Source organism: Accipiter gentilis, unplaced genomic scaffold (genome assembly GCF_929443795.1).
Source record: "Accipiter gentilis unplaced genomic scaffold, bAccGen1.1, whole genome shotgun sequence".
Lineage (NCBI taxonomy): Eukaryota > Metazoa > Chordata > Aves > Accipitriformes > Accipitridae > Astur > Astur gentilis.
Genome location: NW_026060884.1, coordinates 55307 through 75617, shown reverse-complemented (window position 1 = coordinate 75617; position 20311 = coordinate 55307). Strand labels below are relative to the sequence as shown.

The window sequence follows — 20311 nt, the reverse complement described above, 5'->3', positions numbered from 1 at the left end:
AATGCTAAATTTTTGGAGTTTACATGTATTTGTAAAAATAGTGATTAAAAGAGGACTAAATCTAATAGTGTCAAATATTTGACGAGTGAGGCCATAAGTCTTTTCTATATATTGTAGAAAAAGTACATTGTAGAATTGGATTGAAATACTGACATAGCTGAATCTATGTGGAATGAGTAATGGACCAAATGAAGCACTAAAAATAAAATGTAAAAAAGACAGGTAATTATGTGTCCTTGTGGGAATTACAGTACTAATGGCAATCACAAAGGGAAGCGTAGAGGGAAGCATGGGCGTTTAGTGCCCATAGGTAAACTTAGCTGTTGAAGTAAGTGAAAGTGTCTGTTGGAATTAGGCATCCAAGGGCGAGTTGTAGATACCTTGAGGTAAATGTAGCTGCTGCTGGGTTAATGGAAAGGGGGTGCATTCCTTCCTCTAGTGATTGCAGAACTTTGAAATTGGAGCTGTAGGTAGAGACCCGTGAAATGGGCTCGGGCGTGGTGCGGCGCCGAAATGGGCTCGGGCGTGGTGCGGTGAAATGGGCTCGGGCGCATGTGTTACTTTTCTTAAAGGGGCTGAGGTACTGTGTAACTCTGAAATGGGCTTGATGAGTGGATAACATGTGTGTAATATGTGAGGGGTTTTTTTATTCTGTTGTCCTTCTCTTTCCCTGACCCTTTGTGGTGCTCTCTACTCTTTTCATTCATGTCTTCTCTCTCTCTCTCCAACCTCCTGTGCTTTTCATAGTCTCTCTCTATCTCTTGTCATTATTATCATCTGACGCTCTGTGTTACTTTCTGTCCCATCGTATCATGTTGTATGTTTCTCCTGCTTTTTTCTTCATCTGTCCAGATCCCTGTCCCTTGTTTCTTCTATTGCTGTCCCTCTGCCTTGCTTCCTCTTGCCATCTTTTCTGTATTTCTCTCTGTTCCCTTCCCTCTTCCATCCTTTCTAACTGTATCCCCCTCTCCAGCTAGCTGTCCCTTCTCTTTTCTCTCTTCCTCCATGTCTCTCTCGCAGCCTATCAATCACAGTTGTTTTTTCCTCCAGTGCTGTCCTGCTCCTTGTTTCTCACTCTCGTTCTGTCATGCTCCCTGTGTCTTTTTGGAACTCCTCCATCTCTGTCCTGTAGCCTATCACTATTTTTTTCTTCTGCCATCCCTTTGTCCTTCTTCCAGTCTTTGTGTCTCTCTCCCTTTGTTCTCCCTCCCTTCTTTTTTTTCCTTTCTTGCTACATCTCTGTTCTGTACCACAAAAGCACGGAGGGTGTTTAGTAACAGAGAAGAAGGATATAGGCAAGGACAAAGGAAATTAATGGCTGTTATTCGGGAAGAAAGGGGAAGAGGGCCTAGACGAGACTTGCCCCGACTGGGCAAGGATCAATGCGCTTTGTGTAAGAAATTCAGTCATTGGTAGAGGGAATGCCCAGGGAACAAGGAGCATCAGAGGGCTCAAACAGGAAGAACAGTAGCCTCTGTGAAGGGAGACTCACGAGAACCTGGGGAATCTACCCTAGCGGATCCACTGGTTATAATTAAGCTAGGGAAAACAGAACAAGAGGTAGAATTTTTGGTAGATACAGGAGCAACATACTCGGTTTTGAATCAGGCTTTGATGCCCCGGGGAATGATTATGTCACGGTGAAAGGAGCGACTGGCCAAAGTGAAAAGGCATAGTTTTGTAAACCTTTAGAATATAAATTAGGAAAACAGTGGGGCATTCATAAATTTTTATATATGCCGAACTCCCCAAAGGCCCTTTTGGGAAGGGACTTGTTGGAACCATTGGGAGCAAAAATTGTATTCAAGAAGGGAGAAATTACTCTGGAGGTAAAAGATCAGCAAAATATTCAAATATTGAGCCTAACCTTAACCAGTCTCCCCCCAGAAGGAATCATTAATGAGGACATCTTAAAGCAAGTGTACCCGGGGGTATGGGCTACCGATGCACCTGGAAGAGCGAAAAGTGTTCCACCTGTTGAAGTTAGGATCAAGGAAGGCCAAAAGCTGGTAAGAATTAAACAATATCCCCTAAAGAAGAAAGACAGAGAAGGAATCCGGCCGGTGATAGAAAAATTTTTGCAGTTGGGACTATTAAAAGAGTGTGAGTCTGAATTCAATCCCCCTATATTACCTGTTCGGAAGCCCGATGGGTCATATTGGGTGGTCCAAGACTTATGGGCGGTGAATAAGATAACTGAAGATCTTTACCCGGTAGCGGCGAACCCATAGACCCTGTTAACCGTGCTAACACCTGAATTGACTTGGTTTAGTGTTTTAGATTTGAAGGATGCTTTCGTTTGCCTCCCTCTCCATGAAGCCAGGCAAAACTTACTCACATTTGAATGGGAAAAGCCCAAGAGCGGTCGAAAGACCCAGCTCACTTGGACGGCCTTGCCACAAGGATTTAAGAATAGGCCTATTGTTTTTGGCAATCGGTTTGCGAAAGACTTGGAATCCTGGGAAACCCCGTCTGAGGAGGGGAAGCTGTTGCAGTACGTGGATGATATCCCGATCGCCACCAAAACAGAGAAAGATTGTACGACGTGGGCGGCGAGTCTGTTGAATTTCCTGGGACTTCAGGGGTACCGGGTATCCAAGAAAAAGGCACAGGTAATGCAAGGCAAAGTGAATTATTTGGGCTATGAAATTAGTGCAGGACAAAGACCTTCGGGACAGGCCTGTAAAGAGGCAATATGTCAAACTGGGAGACCTCAGACAGTAGAAGAGTTATGGACTTTTCTGGGAATGACAGGGTGGTGCCGATTGTGGATCTATAATTACGGATTGCTTGTTAAACCACTGTATGCGTTGACAGCCACTAAGCAGAAACACCTTGAGTGGAATAAGGAGACCGAACGAGCCTTTGAGCTACCGAAAAAGGCTTTGATGTCGGCCCTGGCCTTAGGACTCCCAGATGCGAGTAAGCTGTTTCTTCTTTACTCCCATGAGAAGCAGGGCATTGCTCTGGGAATATTAGCACAAAACCTGGGCCCGTATCGATGGGCAGTTGCCTACCTCTCTAAGCAGTTAGGCACGACTGCAAAAGGTTGGCCTGGATGCCTGCGGGCGGTTGCGGCTGTGATACTAAATACACAGGAAGCCCGAAAGTTTACTCTGGGCCAGAAGATGACTGTTCTGGTGTCTCACGCAGTATCAGCAGTACCGGAAGCAAAAGGCGGACACTGGCTCTCTCCACAAAGATTCCTGAGATATCAAGCTATATTGGTAGCGCGGGATGACGTGGAGATTGTAGTCGCTAACATTGTCAACCCAGCTTCTTTTCTCAGCAGGAACACAGGAGAACCGGTACATCGTGACCGTTTGGAAACCATCGAAGCAACGTACGCCAGTTGCCCAGACGTGAAAGACGGCCCCATGGAAAACGGGGAAACTCGCTTCACAGACGGAAGCAGTTACGTCCTAAACAGTAATCGACACGCGGGATACGCCGTCACTGCCAGCCAAGAGGTAATAGAATCGGGGGCTTTGCCCAGGAACACCTCCGCACAGAAGGCAGAAATAATTGCTCTAACCCGCGCCCTGGAATTGGCCCAGGGCAAAGTTGTGAACATTTATACAGACTCAAAATATGCCTTTGGAGTTGTACACGCACGTGGAGCAATTTGGAAGGAGAGAGGACTAGTGAGTTCTCAAGGGAAAAATATCAAACACGCAGAAGAAATTCTGAAGTTACTGGAAGCTGTCCAGCTCCCTAAGAAAGTAGCAATTATGCATATTAAGGCACACCAGAAAGCGAGCTCAGATTTGGAAAAAGGGAACGAGCTGGCGGACAGAGAGGCAAAACAAGTGGCCAAAACACAGGTAAAAACAGAAGGGGCCTTAATTCCTGATAGGTGGATTTCCCTAGAAGGTAAGCCAGAATACACTAAGGAAGATCAAAAGCTCATTACAGGTTTAGAAGGGTCATATAATGAAGAGGGGTGGGCTCATACCCCACAGGGAAAGCTAATCGTTCCCTCTTGCTTATTATGGCATTTGATAGGGGAGGAACATAGGAAAAGACATTGGGGAACAGAAGCCCTGTATAATCATCTGATAGGAGAAATTGTGGCTAGGAATTTATACGCCACGGTGAGGCAGTGTGATCGCACAACAGTGTGATCTTTGCCTCCAGACTAATCCTAAGAGCACCCCCAAGCTGGAAATGGGCCAGACTGGAAAAGGCAATGGGCCTGGACAACAATGGCAAATTGCTAATGTTTATTCATTACTAAAACACACCCACTTGTGATTTGCAGCTATGCGTGTTCCGTAGCTTTCTCATGGGAACTTCTTCAAAAGTTACTTATGAAGTTATGTCAAGGTCACACTGTCCCTGTTTTTCTCCTGATATCAGCAAAGCCAGCTATTTTCGGCCAAGGCCTAGTCTTGCTGCTCAAACTGACATTCTTTCACACAGAACTCTGCTCGCACAGCTTTTCTATAGACCCACGTCCTTTTTCATGAAGCCAATTCCCAACAATTCCCCCTTTTTCTTTTTGTGCGAGTAGAGCTTGGTGTGTCAGCTTTGAGACTCCTTTTATCATGCACCCATACGGAATTCTAACTATTACACAGATTAATATCAATATACCCAACCATCATAAGGCTTCCTTAATCAATGACATTACCCATAGTGTTATCCCGCCGAATATTGATTGTAACACTCCATCAAACCAACTAGTTTCTTGCTGGATCTTTGTGTATGTTTCTTCAGCCAATCTATTTGTTTGTATATAGATTGAGGTAAAATTTTAACACCTGCTGTATTGCCCTTTGCAAAGATCTGTGAACACAATTAATTAAACACAGTAAAAACAACATTATACCTAATAAAATACATAAGCACACAAAAAGAGGTTTGATTAATAGCTTTAGCTAGTGACACCCAAACATTCTTACTGTCCCATGGTGTTAACCGATGTGGATCAATCACCGGTGTCACTGTCATGCTGCTTACTACAGTCAGTGTGTTCGATATCAATCTCAGCATAAGGTTTCAAATTTATGGGTAAATCAGGAACGTATCTGCCAGACATGGAGGATGTGATGGGTTTTTTTTGTTGTGGTTTGGTTTTGTTTTGTTTTGTTTTGGTTTGGTTTTTTTGTCCAATTGCTGCCAAGGCTTGCCATCCCGGTGCACTTAGTTGTCTTGTAGAAGTTAAGGTACCGCTGCCCCACAATAAATCCAGCAGCGGCTGTAAGTCTGTATTTGTAATACCACAACAAGGTTGAATCCACTGTAGGTCTCCGTTTAAATCTTTCTCCCTCTTTTTGTTTTTGAGCAATCCAGGCTTGCTTAATAACTTGGGATGCCATTTTCCTTAATAAGCTGAACAAGGTAAAACTATTACAATAGCTAAAATCACAGTAACTACAATAATGCCCATAATTCTTTGAGCCAACCCGTTACCCCTAATGACCCAGACCATGAGGAAAATGAACCATCTATACATTCTTGTGCCATCTTGCTCCACGAACTCAGCCCAGCAATCGGTAGGTGCCAGCTTTCCGTGGGCGTCCCCACAGAGGCAACGATGGCCTCACTGTACACCAGCCCGATGCTCTTCGGAAAATCCCAGTATTTATACATTTGCAGAGGAACGGGTTTTAGCACACGTGGCCAGCGGGTGCCAAAAGTCCGCCTCGGTTGCAATCTATGACGCATGCGCTCGCTGGCCAGGCGCGCTGCACGAGTCATAGCCATCTTGTCTATTGGTTCATGGGCTTTACGATACAGTTGCGATGCACAGAGAATCTTGACCTGTTATGTTAGCCAAGGTGACCTATACATTAGTTTTTGGCTGAGGTAGTATTCATATTGCCACATCATCTATGATGCTCCAGATGATGATGGTCATGCAAATCGAACAGGAGTCCATCGTGGGCCTGTATCTGTGGAAACACAATCAACCTCGTTCCCAGGTTATTAATGGAAATAGACCTTACCCCTAATTTTGGCTTTAACTAACTTTTACCCCACACTGTCTTCCCGTAATCACACTATGTTTAATCAAATTATGCTTTACACACTTTTTACCTAAAGCAGGTTCTATATACAATAAGGCACGCTGTTCTGAAAACCTCTCTGAAGGACTCCGTGTCCACTAGTAATACTCTATTAGTTAGAATCTGTCAGATCAGTGGCTCCAGCACCCGCCGGTGCCGTGCCAGTCGCCATTGGAACAATTCCGGGTCCAGCATCAGTGCGAAGCCATGGCTTGTCCCACTTAGCCAGGATCTCCCAGTAAGTTTTACTTCTGCTGATCTGCACCATTTCCTGGATTCTGGGTCTTTATACATTACCATGATTCCTGTACTTTGTTGCGTCCTTTCTGCCTGTAAAAGAACATGATGCACTACCATTGGTGGGTCTTTGTGATCACCTGTCAATCTAAGATAATTTAGCACAAATAAGGCTTTGGCCAATCATTCCTCTGGGAGTAAGCCCTGGGTTCCCCCCTTTTGTTTTTGCAGCATGTTCTTTTAGGGTTTGGTTGGCCCATTCGACAATAGCCTGTCCTGTGGGAAGATGTGGAATACCGGTACCGTGGTGAATTCCCCACAAATTACAAAATCGAGCAAATCGTGTAGAACCATAGGCTGGGCCGTTGTCCATCTTAATTTCTTGAGGCACACCCAGTACTGCAAAAGAAGCGTGAAGATGTCATTCAATATGTAAGGCCTTTTCTCCAGTTTGTGCCGTGGCCCACATGGCAGCAGGATAGGTATCAATACACACATGCACAGAACGCTTTGCACCAAACCACATGACATGGGTGAAATCCATTTGCCACAACTGCAATGGCAAAAGACCTCGTCGGTTAACCCCACAGCCCAAGCCGAGCCCTTCCTTTTGACAATCAGGGCATGCTTTAACGATACCTTGGGCATCAGTAAGTGGTAAGTCAAATTGCTTTGCTAACATCCTAGCGGGTTGGTGCAAGAACGCATGCGATTGCCGTGCTTTGTTGAAAACGATTCCCTGGAGGAGGCTCCCGTGGCGCTGCAACCAATTGGTCAACTCTGTCATTTCCCGTTTCTCATCTGCACAGTGTTCTCATACCCAAGAGTTCTACCAGAGGGGTCATATTGCCATTAGTGATACCGCAAAGATTCCGCACCCACTGGATATCTCCCACAAGCTTCTGGACATCATGTAACATTGAAATTTCTCATGTTATTTGAACCTTCTGAGGTTTAACATTGCTAGCATTTATGTGCCACCCCAAATACTTCCAAGGTGCTGCCTTTTGCACCTTTTCAGGAGTGATTATTACTCCGCGATGGCTTAAGATGTCCTGCAATTGAGTTAAAATCTCATCCTGTGGCAAGTTACTGAGGTAACTGCTTTCTTACAGGCTCTGATGCCCAGGCCACATACACCTGACGCATCGTGGGGGAATTGCGCATTCATTGCGGTAACACGACCCAATGGTATCTCTTATAGGGTTCTGCCTTGTTAATCGATGGTACCGAAAAGGCGAACCGTTCAGCGCCATCTGGGTGCAATCTTTTAGATTTATAATTAACAAATCCCATTCTTCTGGAAGCATAACTGGAGATGGCAAACCTGGCTGCAGGGCTCCCATACTGTGCATCACCACATTCACAGCTCTGAGATCATGTAACAGTCTCCGCTTCCCACTTTTCTTGGGAATGGTAAATATTGATGTATTCCATGGGCTAGTAGAAGGAACAACTTGTCCCGCTCTCAACTGGTCCTCAACTAACCCTTGTATTTTTAGTAGCCTTTCAGAATTTAGCAGCTACTGATCAATCCAAACAGGTTCATCTGTTTTCCAGTTAATTTTCAGAATCGGCTACCCCTCAGTGACCGCTCCTAAAAAGGATGCGTCACTAACATTGCCTTCATTTGGCTCAATAAATCATGGCCTACGAGGCCAAACAATTCAGTTGGGGTAGTCATGACATACGGACACGTCGTAATGTGTTCACCATCGGGGAACACAAATGTAATTGGTAGCTGACTTACTAAGGTGGCTTGTGTGCCCCCTATCCCTGCAATACCAAAGTTTGGATTGATCGATGGCCATGATGGAGGCCAAATGCATTGTGAAATAATCATAACATCAGCACCTGTATTGATTGTCATATGTTTCTTGACAACAACTCCATCGGGCCCTTCCAATTGCACTACCTTTTCTGGTTTACCTCTTGTTGCGTCCATGGCAAAGTATACCTGCGGTTTCCCTGTGGAGCCGAATCCACCATCTCCACGTTGTACTTCACCTGGGTTCGGAACACACGACCTGAATGGAACTAATTGTGCTATTCTGGTACCTTTAGGAATAGAAACAGGAGGGATTAAAACATGAATCATAATTTTCACAGTCCCACAATAATCTGCATCAATAAGCCCTGGGAGCACCAGAATTCCTTCTAGAGCTGTTGAAGATTGCCCCATTAAAAATGCACTAAGTCCAAACCCCAATGGTCCCTTTATGTTGACTGCGGTTTCCACATCCACTCTGGAGCTTCCTGCGGTGGCGGATCTGGTGGTTGCGAGGCTGCCTGAGGGCTGGCAGCTCAAGCCCCTTGCATTCGTGTCGTCGCGCGAGGGGCCTTCGCAGTCGGTGTAAAGTTTCCCTTCTTCCTGTATTCTTGGTGGTATGGTTATCTTTCTTACACTTGTTGCAGCACTTACTGTTAACAGTACCTGTACATTTGCTCCTAATGTGTCCACGTTTGCCACAGTTAGAACACTTGACCAAGGGTGTCTTACTGGCCTTGTGTTTCTTTGTAGCTCCTTGGAGAGCTGTGGCAGCATAGGCTACTTTCTGTGAGTCCACTGATCGATCCGTGTATTCTATCATATCAACGATGTCTGCATTTTTCGGCAAATTACACAATGCTTTGCGTGTATTTTCAGTAGCATTTTCAAAAGCGAGTATTTTGAACGTGTTTTCTTTCATGCCCTCGTTCATGTCAGGGTGGTCATAAATTGTATTCTCCTGTTTCACCTGGGTAAAAGCATGGCTGTACATATTGTCTGGTACGGTAAGAAAAGCTTGATACGCCAAGATCTGTGATAGATGATGAACCTCAGTGACACATTGTAACTGAGCGTTCCCTGACGCGAAGGGTCCAGCACCCATCGGCATCTGCATGGTTACTCCCCATAGGGGATCTGTTTGTTGTCGTGATGTTGCTTGTTCCCTATCACAGAGCTTCTCCCACTGCCAGAAAAACACTAACATTCGGGCGGGTGTCAAAATCAACTGTGCTAGCTGTTTAATATCTTGAGGTATCAGCGTATCAGCAGAAAAAATGAATTGCAGTATTTGGTGAGTTAACGCAGATTTGATTCCCTACTGACTCACAGCATTCCTTAATTTCTCAATGACCTTCCAGTCAAACACCTCCCATTTTTTCTGTCCATTTGATGCAATAACTGGGAATGCTTAGAGCATAGTCCCTTCTATAATGGCATCTGTTATTACACCCCTCCAATGTCTCTGCCTTTCTTCTGCAGCGGCTATTACAGGCGGCTCCGCGTCTGTCACGGGTGCGGTTGGTTTCCCCGTCTCTTTTCCCCATTTCCTTTAACAATTCTAACATTGTCTCTTTTTGTTCTATTATTAGAGTAGCCAAGTCCTTGTTTGCATTATTTGAATCAGGGTGTATGCTAGGTATAATTTGTTCATGTTGAACGGTGGTATCTGAGGGCTGGTTTTTCATAGGCAGATTTTTACTCACTCCCTGATTCTGTAGGGTTTCCTTTAATCGTACGGTTAGGGAGGCTTGGGAACTGTCGGATGGCTGATTAATATCGGCAGTCCCAGGGAGTGGAGCAGAAGTCAAGGGCACGAGAGTAGGCGAACAAGCTCCAAAAAGTCTCTCTCGCTGCATTATGTTTTTCTCCCCGCTTTTCCCTTTCGCTTGCGGTTGGAGAGAGAGAGCAGCAAAAGCAGACGCAGACGCTTTACGATCTGCTTTCATTTCTTACAGAGTTGTCTTAATCAATTTCCGTAAAGTTACAAGATCTTTAACTTCTTTAGACCCGTCACTAATTTCATCCCATAGGGAGGTTCCGATAGCATTCCAGGTACTAAGCTCAAAAGCTGTACCCACACTAATTGAAAGGTTTCTGTCCTTGCTTCGTTAGTTTTTTAGCTGATTTATCATCATCAGTTACCATATCCCATAATACGTCTCCTAATCTACGCCATTCACTCTCCTTAAATAATAAATCCGGATTCTTAAAGCATCCCTTAACGCGACCCAGCGTGACTAACCCCGAAATTTGCTTAATGCAGTTTACTCCCCGCTTTTCTAAAAAGCACTGTAATAATTTTAGGGCTACCTCTTGATCCATTGCCGGCCGGCTTCTTGATACTCCTGGGTGCTACCTTGATTAAGGCACCTCGGTTAAAAAGTCTTTGCAGCCTTTTTCCAGTAGCCCTCACTGACGGCGAACCCCTTTTGGACGGTCCAGGCACGAGAGTTAACACACCAACCAAGACGATCAGCGTTCGGTTAATCTTTTGCCCCCCGGTCGCTGCTACCGGTGCTTCTCAGTGTCCGTCGCTCCAATTCCCCTTTCTTCGGTCCCCGTTCGGGCGCCATTTGTTGGAGCGGCGGAGGAATGCACATAAGTCGACCCAATATTAGTGATAGAAGTGATTCAACTTTATTTGCACGGATAGCTCATATTTATACAGTTTGTGATAATTATGCCTACTAGTCCTAATATGATTGGTACATTGCTAATGTTTATTCATTACTAAAACACACCCACTTGTGGTTGGCAGCTACGCGTGTTCAGTAACTTTCTCATGAGAACTTCTTCAAAAGTTACTTGTGAAGTTATGCCAAGGTCACACCGTCCCTGTCTTTCTCCTGATAACAGCGAGACCAGCTGTTGTTTTTCTCCCAATATCAGTAAAGCCAGCTATTTTCAGCCAAGGCCTAGTCTTGTTGCTCAAACTGACATTCTTTCACACAGAACTCTGCTCGCACAACTTTTCCACAGGCCCATGTCCTTTTTCAGCAAGCCACTTCCCAACAAAAGGTATTCCTAGAAAAAGTTTCCCGTTTATAAAGCAGGAGTTTGTTGGGGCTGAATTACAGTTCCTTTGTAACTGAATTGGGTCAATATTCCGAAAAAGGGGAATATGTTTATTTTTGAAACAGGTCAATACTTGCATGTGTTGTGCTGGCAAGGAGGAGGCTTCTTAAATGTAGAACTTGTTAAATTTAAAAGCACACCTCCACTCTCCATAGTATTGCTTCTATGTTAATTCAGGGTTAAGATATTCGTTCACTTCAGTTTCTGTGAATCTGTTAGGGCAGCGTGCTCTAAGGTGATGGGAGGGAGCAGGGGGAAGAAGGGGAGGAGGAAAAGCAAAATATCTGGAACCTGCTCTTCCATGACTCCTGCAAACTGTAATGTTATTTTTTTTTTTCCCAAGCCTGAAAACTGTACTTGGCAGTGGGATTGTGGCTATCTTGTTAATATTCTTCCTTCCTTTCTTGTTTTGGCCTCTCCAGGAAGCGATTCGAGTAATCCTTGGAAATCTTGATGATTTACATGCATTTTCTACAGACCACTATCTTTCTGTGTACCCTTTCTTTCCTACTTGTAAAAGAAAAGGTCCAATGACTTGTATCTGTTGGGCATTGCTTAATTTGACATTCCTGCCTAGTAGTGCGCAGATCTTTAGCTGGAGTACGACTCCTCTGAGCTTCGCAGTTTTACATTAGCTGAAGATCCTCCTCAGTTGTTGCCTTCACCAGAGAACTGATGTATGTAAAAAGAATGTTTTGCAGTGTTTTCAGATGGCCACCCCTGCGTTCCAAATCTGATTTAGCCAGAGAAAACGAACGTGCATATATAAAGTCCCAGGAAGCCCACGTAATGCGATTGCAAGGGAAGCTAGTGCGTTGTTTCAAAAGGTTAATAAAATGTAAAGCGCTCCTTACAGGCGCAGCAGCGTTGGCCCTCTAGTAGAGAAGACCGCAGTAGTTTTCTTGTAAGGTACATTAGGATTAAGTATTGTAGTTGCTGTAGTGTAAAGGGTTACGGAGAAGTTACTCTCCTGAGGCTGTTGTTGCAGAGAAAAGTAAGTTAGTGGAAGGAGAAGCCTTTTCAGTCCTAAGGTGCGTCAGTTTGTGAATCGGATCAGGCCTTTCGGCATCATCTCCTCCCGTGATTCCGAGTGCCCAGGAGTAATGAACACCCGCGTGTTTCCGCCTCCAAGGCATCCCCTTCCAGTCTCGGCAGACTGCGTTATTGCCACCCCTGGTCCTAGCAGGCAAGAACGAGATCATCCTCTTTCTCTGTCAGAAGCTGGTAGGTATGAGAGCAACTTATTCCTGTTGCTGCCAGGAAGAGAAAGTAGCCCAGAGCATCGTCAGACTGGAGGCACCCAAACAAAGGAAGCCTCGTTGTTGGTTTGCTTCGCTAAAGCGCAGCCAGTTTTGCCTGCGTGCTTGAGGAGGGTTTGATTCACGAGCTTGTATTTCTGGAACTGGGAAGTCCATCCACCTGCTCAGGCAGCACCGGGCCCTGCGGAGAACTGCAAGCTCAGAGGCCTGGCGTGATGAGTTGTCCTGCAGTCTGTGTGTCGGGCTCCTCGCTGTAGCATACCTCTTAGTTAATCGCCAGCTGTGGGAGTCCTTGAAGCCAAACTCAAACGAACAATTTCATCCCTTAAAGGAACTGACTGTGTCATCTAGGCAAATCTTGGGCTTCATCTCTGGTCCTCAGGATGCAAATGGAGTAAAAGTATTCATGCTATCTGTTTCTTCCTGAGGTCAGAGGCACGTAAGAAGGCTGCTGCCTGGCGTCACCCATTCGTGCATGCATGAGCTCCTAGGTGTGCGAACTGCACCCCCAGGAAGGAACGTCTGTAACTGTGGCGTTTGTCATGTCAATTATCTTTTGTTCTCCCATTTTGAGGAGGACTGTGAAGTGAATGTAATGATGCTAGTCCTGTGAATCCTAGTCCTTTTCAGGTTTAAAAATAATTTTTAAAAGAATTACTTTTTAGTTAGGAAAGCTGATGAGGTTTTCTTCACAGGGTTGGGAGAGCCTGGCATGTTGTTTTTTGCGGGAAGATGTGAGGACTGAAGCCAGATGCAGTTAAGGAAACACAGTGCTATGAATGCAAGCAACTGATGGGAGAGTGTCACCTGGATGAGTGTTTCTTGTAATGTGTTACTAGCGTATGGTGTCTCCTCACATCTCATTTCTCCGCTGTGTAGTTCGATGTGTCACTTGTTCAGCTGCTGCTGCTCATTAAATATAAATCTCCATTGGCAGGAGCAGTTACAGGGTCGTGGATCTTGGACCAAGATCCTCAAAACCCCCTAGCTATGCGAGGTTTCCCTGCCGCACGTGCACTGCCTTTGTGTCCTGACGCTCTGTTTCTCCAGGAATGTCAGTATTTGCGTGGGGAGTTTCAAGGACCTGCCTGTGGATGCGACGGCCCCTACGCCCCTGATGTATTCTTCTGGTGCTGCATCCTCTTCTTCGCCACCTTTGCCCTGTCAAGCTTCTTGAAGAAGTTTAAAACCAGCCGCTACTTTCCAACCAGAGTAAGTAGAAGGAGGTGGCCAGTGTCCATCTCCGCACTCGTTTCCCAAAATGGCTTTCCTGGAGCACTAAGCAGTATTTGCCCTGCCTTGGTCAAGCTGGGAAACGTTGGCCTTGCAGGCCAAGCTCTCCAAGAGCTTGGATGTCCCACACTCATTTCCATGAGTGCAAAATCATCGTAGCGTTTCCCACCTGCCTCGTGACCTGCCCCAGATTGAAGATTTTTGGGGTTTGATTTTTTTTAATTTTTTTTCTTCTCCTCAGGTAGTAGGAAGTCAGGTTTCCCAAAGTTTTGGGGGTTGGGGGTTTCGGTTTGTTTTTTTTTCCCCTACCTTCTGCGCATTATGTGCTCGAGTGGAAAGTAGATTCGAATGAGGAGCTTCCTTTTGAGGACTAAAGGATGCCTCAGTGCCTTGTTGCCATTGTAGCTGTGAGTGTAGCTGTAGTGGCAGACATGTGTTTTCTTATTTTTAATATTATTATTATTATTTTTAGATTTTGACTTAAACCAACCCTTGTTGGCCTAGTTAAGCTTTTTTTTATTGTCTGACCCCAGATCTCACAGGGACAAACACAGCAGCAGTATCTAAGCAAGGGATCAGGCTGCATGTGCTCAGAGGGGTGGTGGGATTTGGTTAAGCAGCCTTAATGTTGTGGATGTCTGCAACTCTTGCATCTCACGTTACGGCCCTGTTTGCCATGCCCCTCTCACCTCTGGTTTCTCGCCCCAGGTACGGTCCACAGTGAGCGACTTTGCTGTTTTCCTCACCATTGTCATCATGGTGCTCCTTGACTTTGTGGTTGGGATCCCATCGCCGAAGCTCCAGGTCCCCCATGAGTTCAAGGTAACGGGGTGTTTTGGCACGTGGGGGTGCCACAAGGTGATGCCGGGGCAGGGCAGGGCTGAGTCTGGAGGAGATGCTGGTGGTGTGACCATCTCCTCTTCCACCTCCAAGTGCCTTGCTTCCTCCTGGAAACGAGAAGATGGCCCCAAAACTAGATACCTACAGGGGAAGTATCTAGAGCTGCTTGCAAAGAGGAGACTGGCACTGCTGAAGCCCCCGGGAGAGGGGGACATGAAGCCAGGGCTGGGAGGTGCTCTGACACAAGGAGGGAGGGGAAAATGAAAGCCAGTGGAGTGCCTGGGCTGGGAGACGATGCTGATGTGTGGGCTTTGTTGCAGCCTACCAGAGACGACCGCGGGTGGTTCATCAACCCCATAGGACCCAACCCTTGGTGGACGGTGTTGGCTGCGCTCGTCCCAGCTCTGCTCTGCACCATCTTGATATTCATGGACCATCAGATCAGTGCCGTTATTGTGAACAGGAAGGAGCACAAGCTGAAGGTAAGGGCCTGCGAGAGATGACCCCAGCCCCTTCTGGGCTGCAGGTCTGGGGAGAAGCTCTTATTCCCGATGCTTTCTGAAGGCATTGGTTTGGGACAAGGTCAGGCTGCGTGGCAGGATGCCCTCCTGGATTAACGATGATGCAGGGAGCAAGTGACAGGGCAGTATAGATGAGCAACCTTTTGGGGGAGCAAATTAATCTTGGAGCAATAGAGAACTGCGTTTTTGTTTTAAAATGGCAGCAGCAGCAGGTGTGGGGAATGAATTGTTTTGATGCGCTGCCAGGGATAACTCAGAGTCACACCTTCCTTGCAAGTGGTACAGTTTTCTTTGTGAGTGGAAAAAATGGTTTGGTGCTTTTGGGTTGTGGCTTGTTGTTTTTTGGAGAAGTATTTAATGCACAAGCTCTGCATATCCATTGTGTCTGAACTCCTGCCAGATTTTCATGCCAGGTGCTTGTGCAAAGCCTGCATACACCCTTGCTTGTTTCCATTTCTTGTTTTGAATTCTGAAGAAGTTGACTTGTGCTCGAGCAGGGTTTGAGTCTGACTTGCGACGTTATCCTTGCTCTTGTGCTATGGGATGCTCTGTTTCTTGTTTTCCTGCCTGCAGAAAGGATGCGGGTACCACCTGGACCTTTTTGTGGTGGCCGTGATGCTCGGGGTGTGCTCTGTGATGGGGCTGCCCTGGTTTGTGGCTGCGACCGTCCTGTCCATCACCCACGTGAATAGCCTCAAAGTAGAGTCTGACTGCTCAGCTCCAGGAGAACAACCCAAGTTGCTGGGGATACGAGAGCAGAGAGTCACTGGCTTGCTGATCTTTGTGCTCATGGGCTGCTCTGTCTTCTTCACTTCCGTGTTAAAGGTGAGAGGAAAATGCAAACCACCCAACAACCGTGAGCTTGTTGGAGGTTACAGAAAAACAGTCCCCTCTCTGCAGGCCTGAGTAGTTAGTTGTGGAGCGGAGGAGGAGGAGGTGGTCCCAACCCTTGGGGCTTGACCAACGGTGGGAACCAGCCTCGGTTAGGTTTTGCAGCCCTTCAGGCCCCCGTTTGGTGTGCTCGAGGCGAGCAAGCAACGCAACTGCTTGAATTTTTGGGTGTCTTTCAGGCCCACCCACGTTTATGGGTTACAGTTGAGCATATTCAGACGAGCACATCTGCTCTGTTTCAAACAGGCAGCCCTTTAGTGGCTGCAATTTGCTCCCCAAATGCCGCGGAGCAGCCGTTCCCAGGAGCTAAACACACTGAGGTCATCCCTGTGGGCTTCCTTGCACGTTCCTCCCACAAAGTAATCTCGTCTCTAGGCTAAAAGGAGGCCTGTGGCCTTTGCCTGTTGCCCCAAGAATAGGCAGAAGTGTTTCTTCTACCGCCAGAGAATGCGGCATAGGGTAGCACGGGTGAAATCGCCTATTTTCCTCCAACCTTTCTGGAAAATAGGATTATTCTGAGGAGAGATAACTCCCAAGTTCAGCCTAAAGCAGAGCCTTAGCTCACTCGTGCGCACAAAATGGCAAAACAATGGTTAATATCTGACCCATCTCTAAGCCTGAATGGAAGCTGGAAAGCTTCAAGCAATTTTAGGCAGTGCCTGTGGAAGAGGGTGGTAATACTGAAAATGCAATACAGAAAAAGAAACGATTGCATTCTTTCTTTTTTTTTTTCTCCCCCCCCCCCAGTTTATACCAATGCCTGTGCTTTATGGCGTCTTTCTCTACATGGGTGTGTTGTCGCTCAGAGGAATTCAGGTACGGACTCTTTTACAGCGTGCAGCATGTCGGCTCCCTGGTATTTTGTCTCTGTAGCAGCAGGGAAAAAAGCAGTGGCATGGGAAAAACTTCTCGCAGAGCAAGCAATGAAACTCTTTTGTGTAAGAAAAAGATTGGTGGAGGCACAGGAGGTATGGGAGGACCAGGCAAGTTCAGCGCTCTCTGTTGCAGGGTTTAGGGCAGGTCAGTGTTTGGTTACGTGAAAAGCGGGGGAATTTGGTGCAAAGGGAAGGCAGTTTCTACCACTGGTGGAAATCCTCATGGGGGGATTCAGTGGGCCGAGAAATGCTAATAATGGAATGGCATGGCATAGTTGCCGTTTGGTGGGCAGCTCTCAGGGGCAAGCCGGTTGCTAGATGGAGCGAAGGGAAAATGGGTGCTGCTCCCAGGAGGAATGCAGTGGGATCCAGGATTTCTGACGGCAAGCGAGATGCTGCAAAGTGCCTCCACGTCTCGAGAGGGCCAGAAACTTGCCGCAGTCCCAAGGTGGCAACCTTTCCCTTTTATTTCGCAGTTCTTTGATCGCTTGAAGCTGTTTTGGATGCCAGCGAAGCACCAGCCGGATTTCATCTACCTGCGGCACGTGCCCTTGCGAAAGGTGCATTTCTTCACGGCGATCCAGCTGACCTGCCTCGTCCTGCTCTGGACCATCAAGGTGTCCCGTGCCGCCATCATCTTTCCCATGATGGTAAGAGCTGCCACCGCTCGGCAGCGGGGTGTTTGCAGCGTTGGAGTGAGAGGTGGCATCGTCTCTGAGCTCACCGCATCTTCCCTCTTATTCGTGAAGGTTTTGGCTCTCGTATTTGTCCAGAAAGCGATGGATTTCTGCTTCTCAAAGCGAGAGCTCAGCTTTCTGGATGACCTTATGCCAGAAAGGAAGAAGAAGTTGGACGATGCCAGAAATGAAGCTGGAGAAGAAGAAGAGGTAAGGCTTGCTGTGTCCTCGGGGCTGGACATCTCCGTGTGTCTGTGAGATTGCCTGTTTCTCTTACAGCTTGTCTGGAAATGTTGGGGGAAGATCAGCACTCAATCGAAATAGATCCCAATAGCCTGTAACTTTTGTAACCTTTGTTTCCTCAAGTAGCAGTGAGCTGAACGCTTGAATACAGGTGTAATTTTTAAAACGAGTCATTTTTCACAAAGGTCATTATCATTATGATGATTATTATTAGATGCTGCTGCGGCTGCTGCTGCTGGCAAGACTTGCTCATAATCGTGTTTTGAACACACAGTCCCCCTGCCCCGAAATCTTTGGAGTGAACGGTTTCTCCCCTGCTGCACTAATACCTATAGCTGCCAAGGGGCAGAAGCGGAGGGCAGACTGCTAAGTTTGTGCTGGGCATTCAGCTTATCTCCACTTTGATCAAAGACAGAGAACGTGATTTGTCCCTTTTTTACATCAGGAGTCCAGGAGGGCCATGGAAGCTGCTGCTGCTGCAAGTTCAGTTCAGCTGAACGTGGGGAAGACCAGTGACGTGGATATCCCAAAGCAAAGCAGTGACAGGTAAAGCTCCACCAAGCGCCAGGAACCCCGGCAAGATTAGCTTGAAGGTGTTTGGCAGAGTTTTCTCCACTTGCCTCTTTGTGGGGCATCCCACAGAAACCAGCAGGCAGCTTGGTGGGAAAATCAAATTTGGGGGCAGGGCTGCAGGAAGTGATTGCAAGGCTCTGACCGCAAGCAGAGTGGCTGCAGCACTCGCGTTTGACCCCCAAACCTTGCCTCATCAGTGCTTTTACGGTAGCTGGAGATCCTCATACTTAACACATGAGGAGTTGCAGGCGTGATCTGTACCAGCAGTGGCTTAGGAACCCGGACCGGGGCTAAGCCCCAGCAAGAGCCTTTGCACAGAGCTGTTGCTCTGCAGCTCCCGGGCTTGCCTCCCAAAACTCCTCATCCAGCAAAACCTCCCACACTTATGCAGAGCTTTGATTCTCGGGGCTCCGCTGTTCCTCTTGCTGATGCTAATGCCCTTGGTGGCATCAGTTCCCATAATCACGGATTGCTATGTAAAATATTTATTGCAGGACTGATCCTTCTGAGATTGTTATCCTGGATGAAATGTCACAAATGACCGTATGGAAGGCTCTCACTTTGAAGACAGAAACCCTTTGAATCCAGGGAGGAAAAAGGTAAAGGATTGCACGTGAACGTGACCGTGCTCCTCTGCAAGCGACGGCGCACACCTACGCTTTTCCCACGCTTTGGCCGGCAAGGCTGAGCAAATGGCCTGTCCCTGGGAACAGGCAGGGAGGTCTGTGGCATGCACACCAGCTCCTCTCTGCTGGGGTGGTCCCCCGAACAGGGCTGAATCAGCAGCAGCTGGCAGGTCTTCCACTGATGATGCTCTCCCTCTTTTTCTCTTCCCTTCGCCTTTCCCCACTCCCGCTTTTCACGTTTAGGAATCTTGACTTTGAAGGAGAGGAGTGAGAGCGTGACTCGGGGATGTGCCAACGCAGACAGAGGGAGAAGGCGCTTTGTTTCAGTTGGAGGATTCCCATTAAAGCCATGCAGATGTTTTCAGTTATCCTTGGTGTGCTTCAGGCATTCAGTATCTCTAGACCAGCAAGCTGAGGGGAACGTCACAGTCAAGGGGAGTTTGGTGGTGTTCAGTCTGTGTGCGTACGTGCGTGTGGGGGTGTGGGTTTGTAGTGGTAGAGGGACTGCTACTGCTTTATCATTCAGTGCTCTTCTTTTAATACCTAATTCCTCCTCTTTGTTTTCCTTCTCTTTTTTCCAAATGTAAACTGGGAATGTCCAAAATAATTTTCTGTTATATTTGATGCATTCTCCACTTTCTTCTTGATCACGACTGGGTTTTTGGTCTGGTTTGGAGTTCTGGCTTTAATTCACTCTTATGTCTCTTACTGGTACAAGAGGGATGCCCTCTGCAGCAGGGCAGCATAGAGAGCGTCCGAGCAGTTGGCCTAAGGTGAAAGAAAAGCATTTGCTCCCTGCGCTCCAGTTTTACCTTTCTTGGTTGGTTTGGCAAGTATCACAATAATGTGTGATGAACTGACCGTAAACCCCATTCACCGTCTCCCTGTGCCACTGGGGGGGGTTGGTAGGGAATCTGGGAATGAAGTTGTGCCTGGGAAGAAGGGAGGGGTGGAGGGAAGGTGCTCTGAGATTTGGTTGTATTTCTCATTACCCTGCTCTGGTTGATTTGTAATAAATTGAGTTAATTTTCCTCAAGCGGAGTCTCTTTTGCCAGTGACGGTAATTGGTGAGTGATCTCTCCTGTCCTTATCTCGACCCACAAGCTCTTTGTTATATTTTCTCTCCCCTGTCCAGCTGAGGAGGGGGAGTGATAGAACGGCTTTGGTGGGCACCTGGCATCCAGCCAGGGTCAACCCACCACAGGGGGAAATGATGTACTTAAGAAATTATGTACTTAAGCCACACGAAAAAGGCCACAAAGCTCTTGTGAAACAAGATCCCCTTTGTATGATCAACGCATGCCTTGCTAACAACTGTGCCCCTGAAGAAGAACTAAAAAACTGAGAAGAAGGGAACATCCTACTCCAGGAGGCGCCAAAAAGTTGAATAATTGCTAATAGGCATGAAGTCAGAAGCATCTTCGCAAACTGGAGGAAAGGTAAAGAAAGGTGGCAGGGGGAGATCATGACCACCAACTC

General features: G+C 46.9%; 1 protein-coding gene across 4 annotated transcripts; it reads left to right on the top strand.

Moving 5' to 3' along the window:
* The first annotated feature begins 1640 nt into the window (after positions 1–1640).
* Positions 1641–19569, top strand: LOC126037031 (electroneutral sodium bicarbonate exchanger 1-like). 4 transcript variants are annotated; one of them, XM_049797259.1, is made up of 13 exons: positions 1962–2009; positions 2320–2612; positions 3290–3470; positions 13404–13565; positions 14295–14408; positions 14747–14908; positions 15521–15772; positions 16586–16654; positions 17190–17363; positions 17463–17600; positions 18079–18179; positions 18701–18805; positions 19076–19569. In XM_049797259.1, exons 3-12 carry the CDS (start codon positions 3378–3380, stop codon positions 18786–18788), a joined length of 1353 nt encoding a protein of 450 aa, XP_049653216.1. In that variant the 5' UTR covers positions 1962–2009; positions 2320–2612; positions 3290–3377; the 3' UTR covers positions 18789–18805; positions 19076–19569. The 4 variants fall into 4 exon arrangements, with proteins under 4 accessions (XP_049653212.1, XP_049653215.1, XP_049653216.1 ...); XM_049797258.1 differs by having other exon boundaries at positions 1958–2612; positions 3293–3470; XM_049797255.1 differs by lacking the exons at positions 2320–2612; positions 3290–3470 and having other exon boundaries at positions 1641–2009.
* The last annotated feature ends 742 nt before the right edge of the window (positions 19570–20311 follow it).

Bases quoted from the DNA above. Each gene is read 5' to 3' on its own strand.
- LOC126037031 (XM_049797254.1), top strand. From the start codon at position 2,889: ATGTCGGCCCTGGCCTTAGGACTCCCAGATGCGAGTAAGCTGTTTCTT. The intron at 14,409-14,746 runs GTAACGGGGTGT...GCTTTGTTGCAG, and splicing joins AGGTCCCCCATGAGTTCAAG to CCTACCAGAGACGACCGCGG. The intron at 14,909-15,520 runs GTAAGGGCCTGC...TCCTGCCTGCAG, and splicing joins GGAAGGAGCACAAGCTGAAG to AAAGGATGCGGGTACCACCT.